At 39.3% G+C, this 20,364-nt stretch overlaps 1 protein-coding gene across 1 annotated transcript in view; it reads left to right on the top strand.

Moving 5' to 3' along the window:
* Positions 1-18,784, top strand: part of PIK3CB (phosphatidylinositol-4,5-bisphosphate 3-kinase, catalytic subunit beta) — a 35,998-nt gene extending 17,214 nt beyond the window's left edge. The window contains exons 12-22 of the mRNA XM_009074052.1: positions 2,319-2,440; positions 3,379-3,522; positions 4,460-4,559; positions 6,706-6,884; positions 7,511-7,620; positions 7,941-8,019; positions 13,753-13,920; positions 14,375-14,498; positions 15,547-15,692; positions 16,563-16,695; positions 17,269-18,784. Coding sequence (XP_009072300.1) covers positions 2,319-2,440; positions 3,379-3,522; positions 4,460-4,559; positions 6,706-6,884; positions 7,511-7,620; positions 7,941-8,019; positions 13,753-13,920; positions 14,375-14,498; positions 15,547-15,692; positions 16,563-16,695; positions 17,269-17,406 — 1,443 coding nt within the window. The 3' untranslated portion in view covers positions 17,407-18,784. The remainder of the gene's footprint in view (positions 1-2,318; positions 2,441-3,378; positions 3,523-4,459; positions 4,560-6,705; positions 6,885-7,510; positions 7,621-7,940; positions 8,020-13,752; positions 13,921-14,374; positions 14,499-15,546; positions 15,693-16,562; positions 16,696-17,268) is intronic.
* Positions 18,785-20,364: the final 1,580 nt, after the last annotated feature.

Raw genomic sequence — 20,364 nt, 5'->3', positions numbered from 1 at the left:
CTGCTTGACAGACTGATTTAAAAGTAATAAAATAACAGATTTCTGGATTGGTATTGAAACTTTTTAGTCTGATTGTATACAGATTATTTTGGGCCAAACTAAAAGTCTGCCCGAAGTTAGCAAGCACAGCACCTGGTCCATGGATGACCAGACCTTGTTCTGGTCATCTGCTTGTCCTGACAGAATTCATATTTAAATGGCTCTCAACTTCTTCCACATGGTTGCACTGAGATATAATATTTATGTCTTTTTCCATGAGTGTCATTTTTAAAGTTTTAAACTTTTTCTCCATCTTAAAATAATAGAGCTAAAAAGCATTTGCTGTGAAGAATTATGATTGATAGTACAAATTTATATTCTACATTAGTATTCTGACCTTAAGCTGTTCCAGGCTAGGTGTTGTTGGAAGAAAAGGAAACCACTTCATGAAAACTCATCTTCTGTTTATTCATCATGTGATTTTTGTGATGATCCATTCAGTCAGAATTTTAGTTTGCCTCCAGCCTAGAGTTTATTTTCTGCTACATCCTTCCCACCAGCTAGATGTATATGTCCTATGAACTTCTTATACTAAATGGAGTTTCATCCTAGCTCATTGTTCATGTTATGAACATCCACTAACAAAATGGAGAACCCACATGTTCCTTGCTCATTTGTATTTCCATTATGTGCTTCTGAACTTATTGTTCATTACCAAGAGTTATCTGGAAGAAATACAAACTGTGGAAATATAAGCAGGTGCTTGTTTTATCAGTAAAATATATGAAGGAAAAGGCATTCTGATTGCTAAGGGCTTTGAAATGCTGCCCATGGTAGCAGAGTTCTGAAAAGTTATTTGGAATATGGGTATTAGCTGGCAGCTCAAAATCCTTTAAATTTGGGAGTATTAGATATTAAATCTGTCTAAAGCATTTTATTTAAACAGATGGGTGAAAAAATACATGGTCATCTTGTTACTGTGTACATTCTGGAAGGAATGTAGTATTTATATTTGCTTATATATAGACAATAGTGTGGTTTATTTTGTGATATTGGTTTTGGCAGCAAGGATAGTCTGTCTGAAAAATGAGATCTTATCCCTGAACATGCCAAATAGTATGTAGACACATAAGTACTCCCAATTACTTACCTTTTCAGGTAAGGCAAAACAGCCTCATCAGTTTTATGAATTCCAAAATTAACAGGACTCATGATTTGCCTCTCATTAAATTAAATATTTATAGTACTAGCTGTAGGTTGCAGTATTTGTACTGCCAAAGCAGGTGAGGGCATTTCATGGTGCAAGCTTTCTTTGGTCCAAGTGCAACAAGTGCTGGTGTCTCCTTTCACCTGCACTTCTGAGTAGCGAGCGGCTCACCTGGGATGTGGAGCTGGTTGGACTGCATTTCTCTCTTGATAAAGTTCCAAGGCAGAAAGTGAACAGAGCTGTAGGTATTTGGAGAACTTTCTTGGCTGTTTCATAGGTTATTTAGACCTTGTTTCCTCTAACCTTGTGTCACTTAACATTTTGTCATTGTAATAATCTCTGAGATGATCTCAGCAAAGTGAGGAGGTCTGGATCTGCAAATAAACTGCACAGTAAATGCACACTATGACTTTCACAACTTGTTTCTTCATACATGGGACATGTAGGGCCACTTGGACTTGTCAGACTATTTCAGGTTCTCCATTCATTTCAGTCATTCAGTATAAACAAATTATTTCTATATTTTTGTTGGTTCTGCACCTGATCTAAAGCAGGTTGTACAGAAATTCTGATAATTCTGTTCTGAAGTTTGTTCCTGCCTGTCTGACAAGCACAGCTGCTGCTCCTTGTTCTGTATCTGTCTTGTGTGTTAAGAATGTGATCAACGTTAGTGTTTCTTTCAGAGTTTTGGTGCCAGTGTTCATACTGTGTAAGTGCTGGGGCCTGCAGTCCTGGGTATCATTGACCTTGGATGGGCTATGGATTGATTAGATTTTTGAGTGGATTTTTTCTGTGGGAATATGTCATCTGTGTTTAAAAATACCTGTAGTTTTACCTTATATCTTTATGAATAGTGCATGTGTTCATACCAGTATTTGCAGGTTTTTCACAGGTATTTCAGTCAGGTTTTCAGACTAAATACAATCTGGATCATTTTAAGGGGTAAGAAACTGGGCCTCTTTGATCAGAAGTAGGCTCAGTTACCCCAAATTATTCATCTCCTTTCCACCCACTCCCCATAGCATTGGTAACCGTCCTCTGTTAGTATGAGTATTTTTACGGGCAGTTATACCCATCTGAGTTCTTAAATAGTTACTTTACCTGTTACTTAATAGTTATCTTTTTAAAACAGCTTCAGGCTCTCCTGCAGATATGGCCCAAGCTGCTGCCCAGAGAAGCTTTAGAGCTGTTGGATTTCAATTACCCAGACCAGTATGTCAGAGAATATGCAGTGGGTTGTTTAAAGCAGATGAGGTGAGTATGTTGTATTACTTCAGCACATGAGGATTTCTGGGGTGGAAAATTGCATTCTGTTTGTTTACAGGGAAAAAATAAGCTGAAGAGGAAAGAGTTAAACACATTGTCTACCATGAATAGATGGCCAAATAAAGCAGTTTCATTTCTAGATAGGCACATGAGCAGCCAAATAAAACCACCTCATTCTGACATCTTGTATTCAATGGTGGTTGTTTTCCATGTTGCAAAGAGAACACCAGGGTACCTTTGTCCCAGAGAGGGTTGTGTGTTCATCCCTTTCTTGGACAAAGGGAGGGCAAGATACTGTGTGAACTTTTTGATAACAAAGGGAGAATTATTACAGTAGTCAAATACTTTAAAACCTGATATCCAGCCACCTCACACTCTGTGTCAGGGATTGGCTGTATCACTTAATAGAAATATAAGCTGTAGCATACAATCAATAATGAATTACAGATTTGTTTGTTCTTCACAGTAGCCTTCGCTCTCTGCAGTTCTTCCTTTATTGCATAGCATTTTGCTCTTCACTGTAACCTAGGGCAAGATTTGTGTAATATTATCTTTACTGCTTATTTCCTGTCCTTGAATTCTGAATTCTCTGTGGGGAACAGTTTAATGATTAATGTTTTTTAATGGTCAAGGCTAGACTTTTGGGGTAAAAAGAAAAAGTATTATTTTGACTCCTTTCAAATGCACACAAGCAGTTTAGCTCTGGGCTGTCCTAATAATACCAAATTGTTACATCTGGAATTATTTCCATCTGGCAATTCCACCAAGTTGTGTATTGTCCTTCTCCATGTGACTGAAAAATTGGGGAACACTCTTGCTATTGAAACAAATCTGTCATTGTTGCATTTGTCATGTGCATCTGAATTGCTTGAGTGTCATTAACCTAGGTACTCTGTTATTAACTACTTTTATGTACCTCGTTCTAGTGACGAAGAGCTCTCTCAGTATCTTCTCCAACTTGTGCAAGTTCTGAAGTATGAACCTTTCCTGGATTGTGCACTCTCCAGATTTCTCTTGGAAAGAGCTCTTGCCAATAGGAGAATAGGGCAGATGTTGTTCTGGCATCTGAGGTAGGAGTTTTTTCTTTTGTCTTTCTGAAACTTTTGAGCCTGATTGAACTTTCAAATATGATTTCTTGAGAGTTTTTCTAAACGAGCCATTATCATAGTGTCCTACAAGTCCTCTTTAGGTTTCTTTATCTTTGGCATTTATAGATCAGAGCAAACCTATCATTAAAAATATGTTTGTTATCTAACTTATGATGAAAGTATTCCAAACTGCATTCAGCTCTGACTACCTGATAAGTTAGGTTTGTATATGCCTTTAGGGTTTGTTTTGGCTGTGTGTGCAGTAAAAGCACAATATTTATACTTCACAGTTGGGAAAAATTTCTATTATTGTTGTAAGTTAACAGAAAATAAAACCAGTTGTATGTGTCCTGCTACTTTTGAGGAGCTGTTTTGTGAATGGTAGAAGCTTCACAGAATGGACTATAGGTTGATTCTGTTTTCAAAGTACATTTTATTTCAATTTTTCTAACTAAAAAGAGCAAGTTCTGCATGAAAATGTTTTGGAGGATAAGGTATAAGGTTCAGTAGTTTGTTTCAAAGTGTTCCTCCTCAGGCAAGTTTGGGCTTTTCCCTTACAAAGATTTGAGAGCACGTGGTTTAACATCAGCCCTGGTTGTCAGTATCATCTTCTGTGACTCATCAGTACTACTCTGAATAAAAGGGGGTCCTGAAACAGGTTTTCCATCTGTACTTCTTACCATTGATGTTGCTGTCTCTGGAGCAGTCCTGGACCTTGAAACAAGTGGTGTGCATTGAAACTAGCCAGTCCTCAGTGTCTCCAGCACAGAAGTGCTTTGTGGATAACAAGTGTGGATAAAGCTGTACATGACCATGAAGTCATCTTTGTTTTTTGTGAGAGTTGTTTTGTTTTGTTTTTAATGACTTGAATTCAGCTCTGTAAATGCTGTGGTCTGATGAGGAGCCTTTCTCCTTACAGGTCAGAGGTGCACATACCTGCTGTCTCAGTGCAGTTTGGTTTGATACTTGAAGCTTACTGCCGAGGAAGTGTTGCTCACATGAAAGTGCTTGCTAAGCAGGTATGGACTTCCCTTCTTCTGTCAGTTTTGACTTAGCCAAGTCTGCAACTCTAATACTTACTCCATTGCTTCTGTGGGGCATATTGGTTACCTTGACAAAGTCCATGCTGGAGAGTGAGGAGAAGGAAGCATAGGGGACACAGAATTAGAAAGGCTAAGTGGATGATGGAGCATGGAAGGCAGCCAGTACTGTGGGGCCTCAGAGGTAGGGACCTGCTTTTATGGTGTTCTGAGATGTATGAGATACCTTCAGCACATGCATGTATTCAAATACAACAGGATTGTTATAATGTAGTGTGGTGCTCCCTGGAAATGGAGGTGTTGAAGCAACCCAAATACGCATTTTAGTATTGATAGAGATGTTCCATTTAAAAAAAAAAAAAAAAAGAGAGAGAAAGAAAAAAGGAAGTGATGTGTTTGCTTTTAAATACCATAATAAGCATTGAGCAGTTTCCTTTTAAAAACATTTGTAAGTGTATGAGCAGATTATTAAGAGACACTCACAAATCAAGTTTGAAGTCTCTAGTACACTTTTACTGAATTAATTTAGATGGGGAGCATAAAAATATTTGAAAAATGATCTCTCCCTGGAGCTAATGTATTTACTGTATCAGGCCACAAAGACTTACTCACAAAGTGGATGACTAACTGATGAGTAGTGTTTGTCTGCATTGTGACTGTGCTTTGAGAGGCATATGGAACAGGAATGTTCTCTTGTGCCCTTCATTGCTGCAGCTCACAGGGTGTGGAAGAGACCAGCTTTTACATATGTATGCTTGTTAGCATTGTCAAAATCATAAAAAGATTAGGTGGTGAAATGCTTTAAGCAATAGACGTAAGGTCAGTAAAGTTTTTGTGCACTTTACAGGAAGCAAATGTCAGGACAATCAAAGAAGGGGCAAAAAAATTCCCAACTGTGCAAACACGGAAGAAATTCAAAGTAGAAATACTTCAAAAAGTTCCTGTTTGTACAACACAGGTTCCATTTTGTTCCCTTGTCACTGATGTTTGTACAGCTCCTAGAATAGTGGAAAAGCAGAGAGCTTTTGGTTTTGACAGATGGCTGACCTGGCAGGTCTCCATTGCCCAGTTTTATAATCAAACTGCATACAATTTCCACAGCATCCTGCCTGACAGGGTTCATGTCTGTGGGAGGGGTAAATTTTGACTCAGCACCTTGTAAGTTAGACCAAAGCTTCCTTCTATAGAAATCAGCTTTCATAATTATTGCATTGATGCTGTTTGCTAAAGAGCTAAAGATCTGTATTGCTGAGCACATTAACTGTGGCTGCTGCAAACACAGATGATTGTTGCAAGGACTATTTTTATTTGGACAGTAGGTTGCTTACAGAAAGTCTATTTGTTGCATGTGGTCTCCAGGTTTGTTACCAAAGGGCTTTGCTCTGGCAGCATTATGTACATTTACATCACTGGTTTTCTTAGAATTTATGTATCGTTAGAAAATCTTCCAAAACAGAAGGGGAAAAAAGGGTGTGAATTCACCTGTATGATTACAAATAACTGCCTTGACATTTTAGACATTTTTAAGGTGAAAGTATTGCTTAGATGAGATGCTAGGATTTGGAAGTTGATTAGAGTTTTTGCTGTATGCATGACTTCAGCTGGATTTTAATGACAAACATTTAAAACTCTGCTCTGTGAAATTGCCTACGAGTGCTCACATGGCCATGTCATATTGGATGCAATTAACTGAAGGTGTGCAGTGAATACAGCTCATCTCAAGCAGTATCTGGTTTTTTTAGAGGTATAAAGCAGTTGGTGTTTCTGTTGACCTCAGTATGGACGAAGGCACCAATGTTATGTGATTTGTTGAAATAGGGCACTAAAATTGTATTTTGAAGAAGGGATTTGTGTCAAGATATACATTAAAATGCCTCATTAATTTTTTGTGAAATGTTAAGTCATGAGTTTAAAAATGACTCAAAGCTTTTCATCCCATCACTGTCTCTGTTAATTATGAAAATGGTATTTCTGGAACATGAGTGATTTAACTGCCATCTATTATTTCCATTTTTAAAAAGTTGTAAAATTATTTAATACTTTGTTTTGTTTTGAAATGGGGTTTTACATTGTATTATGCGTCAAATCGGAGCAATAGCTCTCAAAGATGAAATATCTCTTTCAGGTGGAAGCCCTTAATAAAATGAAGACTTTAAATAGTCTAATTAAGCTGAATGCCATGAAGCAAAGCAAAGCAAAAGGAAAAGATGCAATGCATACGTGTTTGAAACAAAATGCTTACAGAGAAGCACTTTCTGACCTTCAGTCTCCTCTGAATCCTTCTGTTATACTTTCAGAACTGCAGTAAGTAATGAATGAGTGAATACAATTTCACTGTAGCTTTTGCATGGAAACAGTAAAGCAGAAACAGTGTGTGAACTTCCTCTGGCTGCATTGTTCAGCAGCTGTGCTGTCATGGGGAACTGCTGGAAATCTTCCTAAGGTTAAGATATCAGTTAAGTTAGAAGATTTTTATGACTCACCATGAAACAATACTCTTTATGTCAATGCATTGCCATAGCTAAATGTAGTTACATGTAAGCCTAGCAGTGAACTAGACTGCATTCCTTCCTTCTATTTACAACAATAAACACAAAAGCCATTAAAGCTTTTTGTAGCACCTGAATATAAAATCTAAAAATTGATGGGAAAGGATATAAAGAAACCTATTTTTTTCCAGAAAATGAGGGTGTTTGGTTTAAGCATTAGATATGTGTGTGCCATTCACAGTACCAAATACATTCCATCTATAACAGATATGTTCATAGCTTGGTAAGTGTTCGTAGCATAGCAGCAAAATGAAAGCAGAGAGAGCATTTAAGTACTTCCAAATGGGAAGTTTATGTGTTCTGTTTGTTTCGAACCATTTTTAGACCTTTTCAGTTCAATTATTCTTATTTGACTAAAACTTTTGTTGTATTTTCTTCTAGTGTTGAGAAGTGTAGATATATGGATTCTAAAATGAAGCCTCTATGGATAGTATATAACAACAAAATGTTTGGAGGAGATCTTGTGGGTATCATTTTTAAAAATGGTGATGGTAAGCAATGCTGAAAACTTAAAATTTTTCCTTTTCCTTCTTCACTGCCACACTTGGACTTAAGGTCTGTTTCTCTCTGTTGCCATAACATAAACATGGATTACTCTAACACTGGTAAACAAATTAAGCACCTTCTTCTGACAGAATTTCAAAGTACAGACATGGCCAGTCATGGTGATGTAACTGTGGTTAATACAACTTTAACTGTTTGGCTTGATGAGTATTTTTAGATACCTTTTTCTGAAGGCCTTAAAAACATTAGGAGGTTTTTATGCAACACACTGAGAAACTGAAGCAGCAGTTTCACCCTTTCCTTACAGATCTCCGACAGGACATGTTGACGCTCCAGATCTTGCGTTTGATGGACATACTTTGGAAAGAAGCTGGTCTGGATCTCCGGTAAGGATCTCTTGAGGGCTAGTTCATTTGGATGGGGAATCTACTTTTAGAAGAAAACATTAGGAGGTTTTTATGCAACACACTGAGAAACTGAAGCAGCAGTTTCACCCTTTCCTTACAGATCTCCGACAGGACATGTTGACGCTCCAGATCTTGCGTTTGATGGACATACTTTGGAAAGAAGCTGGTCTGGATCTCCGGTAAGGATCTCTTGAGGGCTAGTTCATTTGGATGGGGAATCTACTTTTAGAAGTAAAGCTTTTTTTAAGTATCCCTACTGTCCTCTTTCTAAACATCTGTATGGATGTCCAGAGGTCTCAGTTGTCATAGCCAAAGCCAACAGGCCATGGAAAGCAGTTGCCTTAGCTCCTTCCTGCTTGGAGCAGTCCTCTTATCTCTGCTTACACTGAGATTTAGAGTGCTGTGAACATTTCAATGTACATTCTGAAGTTCCACTTTGCATTCGTTTGTTGATAAAACACTGTTTGGATGTCAGAACACAGTTTTCAGGCCAGAAATATTTTTGTAGCTTCCAAAGTCTCTTGCAAAGCTGCTTTCTTACCTTCATATGCTTGCTAAGGTAAGCATGACTTCTTTGTAGGAATACTACGAGTATTCCAAAGTGAAACAGTATCAGACACTGTTGAATGTTATTATACAACCCTCTAGTGTATGGGGAATGTTTCCACCCAAATTTATGCACCAGTTTTAGCTAACATAATTCTCAAATTCTAATTGCTTTTTGGAAAAGTAACCCTAAAGAAGACACCAACGCCATAAATTCATTTTTGTGTGCCTGTGCAAGAGCTATAATCCTCTGTTTAATTTTTAAGTGTGAGAAAACCTTATAAACACTTTTTAAAAAAACTTATAAACAAGTCTAGAAGTACTTATTTAAATATTACCTGAAATACTTCATTAAGATTCTTTGAGTTCATTTCAAATGTTTTGTGGTTCAAGCATAATAGTGGGAGCTACATAAGGCACATAACATCAGCATAGATAAGTGAAATTATAAACTTGTTGCTTCTGCTGCTTATGTAAAAGGTAGGAATGTGAATTGCAAGTTCTTTCTGGAAGTGTATGTTTGCAACGAGGTGGCCAAGTGGGTGTTAAGTTGAACACTGACTTGAGGAAACTTTAGATAATTTATGTCCTTATAAATAGACTGTGAGGAGACCAATGCAGCATTTAGGGGCAAGGACAACCTCTGGCAGCTGTGGAATCCCAGATGAGGCATTCTGTGGTTGCTGCCTTCCCAGAAGCTTAATTTGTGGATCCAGCCTGGGCCACACACTGTGCCTAGCAAACAGGAATAGTGATTAGAGTCATCAAATATGCTGTTCCTGACTAAGACATTTTTTTTAAACTCAACAAAGAAAAACCAAGAAGTAGCTGTGATGTCTAAGATTTTTTTCTTAAAACTCTGAGAAGGAAAAAAAGTAGAAAGGGGAAGTTCCTAGTGAGAATTGAAGTTCTATATTTGGCCTCTTCCATTTATTTGCTTAACTGGGAGCATCTTCCTTCTATTCATCCTCTCATAGTTACCATTATGAAATAAAATTCTGGGATTGAGGCAGGGTTACAGGTCTGTGTCTGTCAAAGAGAGATTAACCAGGCACTTGCCAAGAGATGGCTCTGAAATGGCCTTAGTTGGGAACAGAATTGGACAAAACAGCACTCCAAATGCCTGGAGCATGAAGACACAGCTAAGAAGGTGAGACTTTGTGGTCTCCATGTTTATAGCCTACATGTCCCACAAGAACAGACAAATCCAAAATGTGTGATTTAGCAGTGGTGGTGAGTTCTGTTGCCACGATCATGAGTCAGGACCCACTGTCTTGCTTTGTTTTGCCTGGGTCAGAGGCCTGGTCTTGAGTGGAAAAGTAGTGTCAAATGGACCTGCTTTCCTGAAAAATAGTGTCATCCATCCACCTCAATGAGTGGAGTCTTAGCTTCTTGCCCTGTGTTGTCCTTAGAGGCTTTAGTTTCCCTGAAGCTGTTGGATGCATAATGGATTTTGCACTCTTCAGCTTTTCTCCATTACAGTACGGTCTGATGACTCCATCCAGGTAAAAGCAGAGCTTTTCATTTGTGCCACCAGTGTCAGAGCAGAAGCACTTGCTGTTTGCCTCTCTCTTCCCATCAATCATGTTTTGCCACAAGCAAATTGTGCAGCTTCTGTGAAGCATGGATCAAGTGACAACCAATACGCTGCCATCAAGGAGTTTGGGATAGGATCAGTTCCCTTATAATTGCACTGCAATCTGCAGGCAGTTATTTAGTAGTGATTTAAAAAGAAATCTTAGCTCAATCTGTGTCTAAAGCAAGCATGATATACCCAATGGGATTTCACAGCACTAGAGGGGAACACCAAATACATATTGATTTTGAGATCCCCAAAACTGAAGAAGGAGAAACGTTTATTTGTTTAACTGTCAGCTAAATTTGTATCATGGGTAAACTACTCTTTGACACACAGTGTGTTGTGTTGCCTGGGTTCCCATGTGTGCAGTCTGGCTGAGAACCACAGCCACAGCAGGTTCATGTCAAAAAGGAGATTCTTGTATGCAGGAGGATGAAACAGTGTGCTCCAGTGGGTCCTTCATCCTGGACTGTCACTGAGTGGACTGTGGACAGCTGAGTAAAAACCTTCAGGTGTAGGTTGCATCTGGTTCCCAGTGCAGAGCCAGCCATTAGCCCCAGGGGCCATCACCCCACACAAACACCACTCAGTCATTTAGAGGAGTCTGGCTCAGGGTTAGTTTACCTTAAACCTCAATCAGTCAAGCAGCAGAGAGAAAAGAAAAAGCCAGAAAAGCTTATACTTTAGTTAACACCTACACCCATTCATTTCTAAGATACATAGTGTGATTCTGGGGATGTCCTGTGCAGGGCCTAGAGTTGGACTGGGTGATCCTCATGGGTCCCTTCCAACTCTGAATATTCTGTGATTCTGGAACACTGAGCAGGAAATAGTTGGCCTAAGACATTAATAAGTATGTGCAGCCAAGCTTCCTCTGTTTTTTTTTCCGGTAGTTTCTCTCTAGTTGTTTCTTGTTCTTTAAGTATGGGCAGTTAGGGAACAAACTTAGTAAGTTAAGTGGTATTAATATTGAGGCTATATCTGCACAGTGGCAAAATGAAACTTTCAGGGGTTCAAACCCCCTGAAAAATTCTAACTCCTCAAGTTAATTGGCCTTAAAAAATTCTGAATGTGTAGTCATGTGTATGGGCATCCTTATAGTATATTCTGTAACTTATCCAACTATTTCTGTGGGCAGTGTTTAACTGTTCCAAATACATGTCACAGCAGAGGAGCATAACATCTGTCTTCCCAAGGATTCCGTGGAGTCTGTGGTGTTCTACCTCTTAGGATGGTAATCATTGCATCAGAAAGTGTTTTGGCTGCTTTACCTGTATTACAGCATCGAAGTTGTGTTAAGGGAGAAACTAATAACGTAACAGGGCAACAGAAAATCCTAACTTTGAGGAGTTTGATCTATTTTGAATCACCTTTGCTGTGGTAAATTGTCATAAAAGCATTTAATACTTGGTCACTTGGTGTTCTCCAAACTGCTTTTTCGTTTCAGTGCCTATTTATAGTGGGTTTTCATTTTCACCTCCTCGACACGTTTGAGGTCTGATGTTACACGGCTGTGTGTGAATGAACTCAGAGTTCACACTCATATTGAGAAATGTGTTTGTTACAACTCTGAAGAACATCATAATTTTTAAATTATTGGACCTGAAGTTACAGAGAACATGTTGATAAATTACCAGAATTTGGTGTGTGTTTGGAAAGATACTGCTTTGGAGAATTAAACTCTTGAAATAAAGAACAATTTAAAATGAGCAAAGAGAAAAATTTCTCTCTTGCCCAGGATTGCGGTATTGATCTGTCCATGGTTTTTACTGGCTTTAAAAAGCAGGAGCATATCCTGCTGACAGATGTTGAAGTCAGAAAGACCAGGATGAGATGGAAAGGGCCCAGAGGATTTGTCCCTAACTTGACTCCTGTCAAACTGTCTCTCTGACAAGGATGTTTTTTCCTCCAGTTGTAAGCACACAGTCCTCAAGGGGCTGAAGGCTTTCATCATTGCTTGCTTTTGAAGGGGAAGTTGTTGGCCATGTGCCCAGTTAAGCTGCAAGTAGGGTGGGTTGAACTGCCATGGAAGAAGGCCAGCGTGCACTTTAACCTGGCAATATTTGGCTTACATTTGTCGTGTCGTGATAAGGATGGGCAGTGCTTCCTTGTATCGTGGACACTGGTGCTGGGGAATTCAGACACCCTTCTGTTCATTGTGAGACCCACTGGGCCAGGGAACTGGATTGTAATTGGGACACAGATTAGAATAGAAACGGGAAGAAGGTTCCAAGTCTGCACTTCTTTTGTTGTTTTGAAGTTGTGTGTTCTTGAAATACCCTGTTAAATCTGGTTTTCAGTTCGGTTTGTTGCCCGTAAAGAAGAATCCCCGATTATATAGTTACTGCTCCTTGTGCTGCCACAGTTGTGTGTTACCCCTGAGGTAGAGAAACTCTTCAGTTGCCTGATAGCTGTTATGCCAAAAAGTTGTGATTAATTTTGTGTGGAATTTTATTTATTTTTCTTCCATGGCTTGGGATAATAGGCTGTGTCAGTTCGAGATATGGTTCTGCTTTGTAGCAATTTAACTTAACAGCTGTTTTTTATATAATTACTAATGACAGCTCCCCCAGCAGTGCTTTTCTTTTTTTTATATATGTATGTATGTGTATGTATGTATATATATCTGCACATGGATCAATTTTAATATGTCCTGCAACTTTTTTATGCAGCTTGGTAAGTTAGTGACTGCTAGTCTATAGCTTGTGTACTGCAGTTAGATTTGTGTGGGCATCCATTCTCTTATCCATGGATCCACGGCCACACCTGAGATAATATCCTTGACCTGAGATGCCTGGCATGAGAGTAGACACCTCAACTTGTGATGCAGTGGCTTTGAAGAGTTTTCTGTAAGCTTCCATTGCACACACTGAGCTCCCAATCTTACGGGAAGTTGGCATTCTGTTTAGCCTTTTAAGCATCTGGAATGAAGAAACATTGGGAAAAAATGCACATATCTATTTAGACACATCTCTCCTTGATTCATATCTTTAACTGTGTCTTACTGTAATGCCATGATATTGTTGGAGATATTTCTGCTCAGTACAATACAAAAATCTTGGATACCAGCGAGTTAAGAGATGTGTTCCTGATTTCCATTGGGTTTCTATGCTAAAATTTAGTAAGAGTTCGAGAACATTGTTTATGTTTATATTTAGAAGGATTTCTAGCATTTTCAGTTGAAGTAGGAAGAAGAGAGAGAAGGATAAGATCCTCTTTTCCATTTAGAGGGATGATTTATCTGGAATGAGCAGGAGTGTTAGTGTCTGCCCAGGCAGGAATGAACACATGCGAACACAGAGCTCCCTCTATGGGTCGTCCTCGAAAATTACAAGCAACTGAGTTCGAGGAAAAGCAAAATTTAGGCTTCTTATAATGTTTTTTGTTTACGTATATGTATGTAATAGCGCAAATTCATATTTGAAATGTATTGCTGGTATTTGAACTGTGCAAGCAATTCCTCTATGTTAGCCTTCCAGAGTTTCCTGTTCACGTGAGTGTGAGTATTCAGCCTTCTCCAAAAACTGATGCACTACAGAAACATTTTGCTATTTTAAGCTTTAACATGATTCTGTGTTTCGTTTCAGGATATTGCCATATGGCTGTTTAGCAACTGGAGATCACTCTGGCCTTATTGAGGCTGTTTCTAGTTCAGAAACCATTGCTGACATTCAGTTAAATAGCAGCAATGTTGCTGCTGCTGCTGCCTTCAACAAGGACGCACTCTTGAACTGGCTGAAGGAATACAACTTAGGGTAATTTCTCCAGTTATTCTCTCAGCTATAGTATAAGCTACAAAATTCCTCTCAGTTTCTCTTTCTGCGTTGAGGAAGGTGTGGCTCTTCTGGCAGGTTTGTTGCTATTTATTTTTCTAGTATGTCAAATTCTGACTCAGGGTCATGGCACCCTTGGAATTGAAACAATGACTTGGCCTTTGCAGCATTTTGAGTGCATGTTGTTGAGTAAGTTATACTACATTAGGCAAACAAACCCAAGAAAACTATATAGGTCTCGAGTCTTAATGTTGTTGCCTTTCATATTGCCTGTTCTCCATAGCTACTTTTACAGTACTTTTTCTCAAGTTTAGGTCTAGTTTTATAGCATCCTAATGGACTTCAGGTTTAAACAAGCAAATGTCCTATTTGAGGTCAAGACATGGCATGAATTACCAATTGTGTGCACTAATATCCTTTGTCTTTGTGGTTACAGAGATGACTTGGATCGAGCCATTGAAGAATTTACTCTGTCTTGTGCTGGCTACTGTGTAGCTACTTATGTGTTGGGAATTGGTGACAGGCACAGTGACAACATCATGGTCAGAAAAAATGGGCAGGTAAAAATCCCTCTCTTAGGCAGACTAACTATGGTATCTCTGGTGTACAAGAACTATCTTGAGAACTTGTAATTTCTTTTGTGTCTTAGTGAAATTAAGTGCATACATGGTTAGAACATGTCTCTGTTCCTGAAGAGAACTTCTAGGAAAGGAAATGTAATGCTGGTGGAAGGACAGACCAAAGCCTGCTCAGTAAGCAGTTCTCTATCAAGAGAGGCTGTTCTGTGGAGCTTTTTCAGAACATCCAAAAGGCTTGTTACTGGTTCAGTTTCATTGAATAAAAGTAGTCAGAGTATCTTGCAAAAGACCATCCTAAAAAATACATGAATTGCAGTTTGGAGCACTCTAGCTTCCCTGAAGTGAGTCTTCACAGCTCAGCTCTGCAGAAATGGTCAGTATGAAACCCAGTACCAGCAAAGTGCTGTGCACCTAGAACCTGGGGGAACTCTTAGAAATATATTTTCCTGTTCAATGTGACTTTCTGCTGTAAAGTGTCTGATTTAATTGAAATTATTCTGCCTAGAAAACTAGCAAGGGTTATACAAGTGAGAGTTTTGTAGACATTTGCAGTATTCTTGTAAGTCTGTACCTACTTGAAGAAAGCTGAGATGCCCTTGTCTTTGATTTCAGTATGGGGGAACTGCCACAAGTTCCTTGAGGTTAACTTAGTCCTGCTAGATTTGCCTCTGTCTTTATGAAGAAAAGCCCTTGGATACAATGATGTTGAGCCTCATGGGCTCATCCTTCGGCTCATTTTTCTGACTGATACTGCCAACAAGACAACAGCAGATTAAACCTGAGATATCTTTTGCACACTGATGTGCTTGTTGTTGTTACTCATAAGTGTGGATGTTATGACTGACTTTAAATCTTGAAATGTTTTAAAACTAAATCTCCTAAAGGGCTGAAAGTATGGGCTGTGGAGAGTTGCACTAGGAGTTCTCTGTTCTTGGTACCAGCATCCTGTAGAAATGTTAGAGAATTGACATATTCCACTGGAGAAATCAATTTTCACTTCTGGTTGTGTTGTGTCTTTTTTTTTTTTTAGCTGTTTCATATAGATTTTGGGCATATTCTTGGGAACTTTAAGTCCAAGTTCGGAATTAAAAGGGAACGGGTACCTTTCATACTCACCTACGATTTCATTCATGTTATTCAACAAGGAAAAACAGGGAACACTGAAAAATTTGGTCGGTGAGTATTATTTTGATCTCTTTGTAACTGAGATGATCTCTGGTGATAATTTCCACCGCACCAGGAACCTCTCTGGGTTTGGTTTGCTCATTTTCACTTGTGTGGAAGTGTGCTAACATGCATTTATAGTACTATCTGCTGCTCCACCTGAGCTAGAATGTCCTTACAGGTGAGTTCAGCAGCAGCAGCTGCAGCTCTGCAGTGGGAGGATGCAGTTTGTTTCAATCTCCCACAGCAGGAGGTGGCAGGTTCTGCTGGGCTCATCTCTTTTTGCCTTCAGCAGCACTGGGCACTAGGCAGGGATGTCACAGACTGTTCAAGCGAGATGAAGCACTGGCCTTAGGAACAGGTTCCTTTCTGCCCTTCCTGTCCAGCAGTGCACATTTGTTGTGCTAACCCATTCTGGCCCTGCTTGGCTGCTTTGGCACATAGAGCCATGTAATCCAGCCAGATCTGGCGGTCAGTTCAATTTTGACCTGTGTCTGAAGGAAGGAATGACCTGACAGAGACAGGCTGGATTGCTGTAGAGGGTCTGCTGTAGAGCTTTGGGTAGGTGCAGTCTATAAGGATCATCAGGGCCTCTCACCTAACAAATTCTTAAGGGGAATGGAACACTGGCATTTTTGTTGTTTCTGCAGAACAGCTTATGGTCCTTGGTAGCAATGTTTTAAGGGCTTGTTGGAGAGGTTTGAGATATGGTTGTGAGAATGCATTGGAGGTTCTGCAGGCGTCTGTCCTTTCTGTTACTGTGTTCCTATGAGCTATGTGTTAGACCAGGTAACAAATTTTGGAAATCATTACATGTATTGTCATCTATGGACGTTCTCATGTGTTGTCTTCATTGCATGTGCCGTGGGGTTGGCCACGCAGGTTCCGGCAGTATTGTGAGGAAGCATACTTGATTCTGCGCAAGCACGGAAACCTATTTATTACACTCTTTGCACTGATGCTAACTGCAGGGCTTCCAGAGCTAACCTCTGTCAAGGACATCCAGTATCTCAAGGTAAAGTGAGATTTATAGCTCAGCAGGACTTAGTGTTTTTCAAGGATGTGAATTTTGTTTCCAATATAAATGCATTTTAATTGTTTGCCATTTTTGTCAAAATTTCCACACGGTCCTCAAAGCTTTCTCTTTCAGCTTTGTAGAACGAGGTCTGTAGTCAGTCCTAGCGCTCAAAGGAAACTCTTCCTTTCAGCTGTGCCCTGATGAGTTCAGCACCCATGACCCAACCCTGACAGTGTTCTGAGCCAGGTTGGATAAAGCCTTGAGCAGCCTGGTTTAGTGGGAGGTGTCCCTGCCTTAAAATTCTTTGATTCTGTGACCTTATATGTAGTCGTCTTAGGGGTGTTTTACATCTTGGCTCATGTGCAACCACAGACCTGTAAATGTGAAAATTATTTGCTTAATTCTTGTTCAGTTTGATCTTTAAACCTAGAAAATACCACGGATGTATTGCTCAATGAATAATAGGTGAAAAAGAGTTCAAAACAAAATGTGGTTTGTGTTGAAATGTGCAGGAGGCTTTAACTGTGTTTTTTAAAATTCCTAACAGTACTTGTTTTCCTGTTGTCTTAGGACTCTCTGGCCTTGGGGAAGAGTGAGGAAGAAGCACTAAAACAGTTTAAGCAAAAGTTTGACGAAGCACTCCGGGAAAGTTGGACTACTAAAGTGAACTGGATGGCTCACACTGTTCGAAAAGATTACAGATCCTAGAAGATTTCTGCATTTGCACTAAGCTGAAGGTTACCTTGATAAGTGTTTTGAAAGGGTCTCTGTTGTATGGACCAACAAGACTGATTTAAAACAAGAAAAGAAAACAAGAACAAAAGAAATGGGCTGAAATGATTCCTGAGTCTTTTGCACTCTGCTTCTGAATGCTTGATTTCAAGACTGTCTCTACAAATAGTGACTAGATAATCTTTTTTTGACTTTGCACGCTGAGAGCTACTAGGCATTTTTAAAAATTCTTTGGTACTTTATGGAGGTGTAAATAATTGTTTTTATACGTTAGGGTAATGTACTCTAACATCCTCAGGAGGTTTGAAGACCTCTGACAGAACTGTTCTTTGTTTAAAGTTGGGACTTAAAGAGTAAATTCTTTTTTTATATCCTAATCTGGCTAAAAGTGACCATATTGTGTATATTTTTCATATGACCTCTGCCCTACTGGCACAGATGCATTAATTCTACTGTAAATAGCAACCACAGTATCACTGTACTGCAGGGAACTGCTTCATGTCTCATGCTGCTGCTGAAAGAAGAGTAGATGTCTGTATGGTGTGGGGAAGGATGGGGAGACCTTTGAGGATGATGCGGCATCCAGATGTTCAGGGTTGCACAGTTTTGTTCCTCTGACACAGCACACACACAAGAAACCCTTCAGAAAGAGAAAGGTTAGGCCAATTCCAAACATGTCTGAGAATCCCTCATTGGAATGGTCTCCCACTCAGCCTCTGAGGCTTTGCCTTCAGCTCCTCGAGAGGCACATTTGTTTCAGGTTCAGCAAGAAGCTCCTTACAGCCTTACACTGAAATTCATGTCTTGGATTCATTGTTCCCTGCAAATGTACTGACTTAAGTAAGGGACATTTTCATAAAACATACTACACATAGTGATTTTTAGAGCACACATACCAAAAACCCCAAATGTTTGGAAAAGCAAGTGTTTATGGGAAAAGATCATTCCACAGAACACCAATGTGAAGTCTCTGATCTTTCCTCTGTGTATTTATTAAAAGCTTGCAGCAACATTGCTTTACCAGGATATATATGTTGAAGATGGTTGCTGAAGAAACTGGATTTATTTTAATTTATTTAGTGAGGTACCAGGCTTTTAGGTGCTTAAATGGAGAGCAAATTTGTTACGTGCAATAGGGAACTGCTGGTTAAAAGATGTAACATACTGTTTCTGAACATCAGCAAGAGAGGTTTTAACTACTGCTTGTTCTCCAAGGAACACTGGTAGCTCTCAATTCGTGTTGACATTTGAAAGAGAATTAAACATATATATTTACTTTTTGACTAAACAGTTGTTCTGCATAGAAATGTTGTTTTATGTAGGAATTTAATTAAAGGTGGTTTTACTTTGTTGAGAATGATTTATTTTTGTTGGTTTTTTGGGGTTTCCTATTTTCTTTTAGAGGTCAAGGACCTGTCTGAAGTCAAGGTGACATTCTTTGTAGGGCTTTGTCATCACCCTCTGGGTTTATCTGTCTAAACAAGACCTCTGATTCTAGAATACTGCACAAATAGCAAGTGGTTTGTGGTTTGGTTTTGATATTTTTTATATAATATATTAGCATTTAAAGCCTGCTATGTCCCCCCTTATGTTTTTATTTTTTTACAGCAGATGTCAGGAAGGGTAAAAAGAAACTACTTTGTGGGTGACAACTCTGAAAAAGTAATTTCATCCCTAGCACCTAAATTTGCAGAAGTTACTGTTCCTGGACACATTATATTTTTTCTGTGAGACAGAGTACTCAGATATCTCTGGTATTTTGTCTTCTTGAGGAAGACATGAGCTTTCCCACAAGTTTGGGATGAAGTTGGCAAGTTCATCTCAGCTGCTTGGGGCTGGTGTGCATGGTGTCTGATGGGAGGGAGCACAGTGGTGTCTTCATATTCCTAGCTAAAGAGGCAAGTCAGTTCCATGGTCCACCCCAGGCTTCTTGGGAGGCTTGGAACAGGTTGTTTAAGTCTGTGCCTTAGACTTCCATCTACAAAACTGTAGGTAGGAGCCTTGGCTTCCAGATGCAAAAGCACCTTCCCTCAGGTACCACTGGGATATTGCTCAGGATAAAGATGTTTTGTGTTGTAAGGTGGTATAGGATGCAACTTCAATGCTGGTTATAAAAGTGTTTGAGATAGGCAATGGTTTCTCACCATCTTCCTTGAGATGGCTGGTGTTTAAAGATGATTGGGAAATCCCACTTCTGCTCAGAATTTGTGTTGTTTAATAACCCTTGAACAGGCTGTGTTGTATTTGTTGTCTTTACCTTTGCTACATTTAGCCTTGGCAATTAGCAAGAATGAGGGAAGTTAGAGACATGTTAAATGGTCTGTTTTGGTGTTTGGCAGCGAAGACAATGATTCATTTTGGTCATGTAAATTGATCTTGGTCTTCAGATAGCTGAGAAGATAGCACATCTCCCAGGAATGCTGTTCAGCCTGACACTTCCAGGGATGAACCTGAAGGAAGCAGTGTTTGTAAGGTCACCGAGACTAATTTTGTGATACTCTCAGGTTAAATTTGAGCAGAGCACTGGTTTGCTGAATTGTATTAGTAAATAGATCATAGATCAGCACTTTCCCTGAGTTTCATCATATGTGCCACAGGCTGTGGCACATATGATGTTTTCATTCAGAAAACAAATGGCAAAGAAATAAACGAACTTCTTTGTGGAAAGTTTGAGGAGACACAGTCATTCCTCCACATTTTGTCATCCAAGAGGAGAAGACTGGAATTCTGGCACATCAGTCCATTGATTGTTTCTGTCCTTACAAATTTCCAGCTGCAGTGTTAAAATGGTAGGTTAATTTGGGCTGAGTGGGATTGTATTACTTTTGACAATGTGCAGAATTCAGAAGGCATCAAATGGTTAGATTATAGTAGGAGAGTTTAAAGATTTTTGTTCCTAACTGATTACAAACACAAAAATGCTGAAGCTTTGGA

The sequence above is a fragment of the Acanthisitta chloris genome, unplaced genomic scaffold, assembly GCF_000695815.1.
Source record: "Acanthisitta chloris isolate BGI_N310 unplaced genomic scaffold, ASM69581v1 scaffold23554, whole genome shotgun sequence".
Classification (NCBI taxonomy): Eukaryota; Metazoa; Chordata; class Aves; order Passeriformes; family Acanthisittidae; genus Acanthisitta; species Acanthisitta chloris.
The sequence above is the reverse complement of the archived record's forward strand: the minus strand, read 5'-3'. Positions and strand labels throughout refer to the sequence as shown.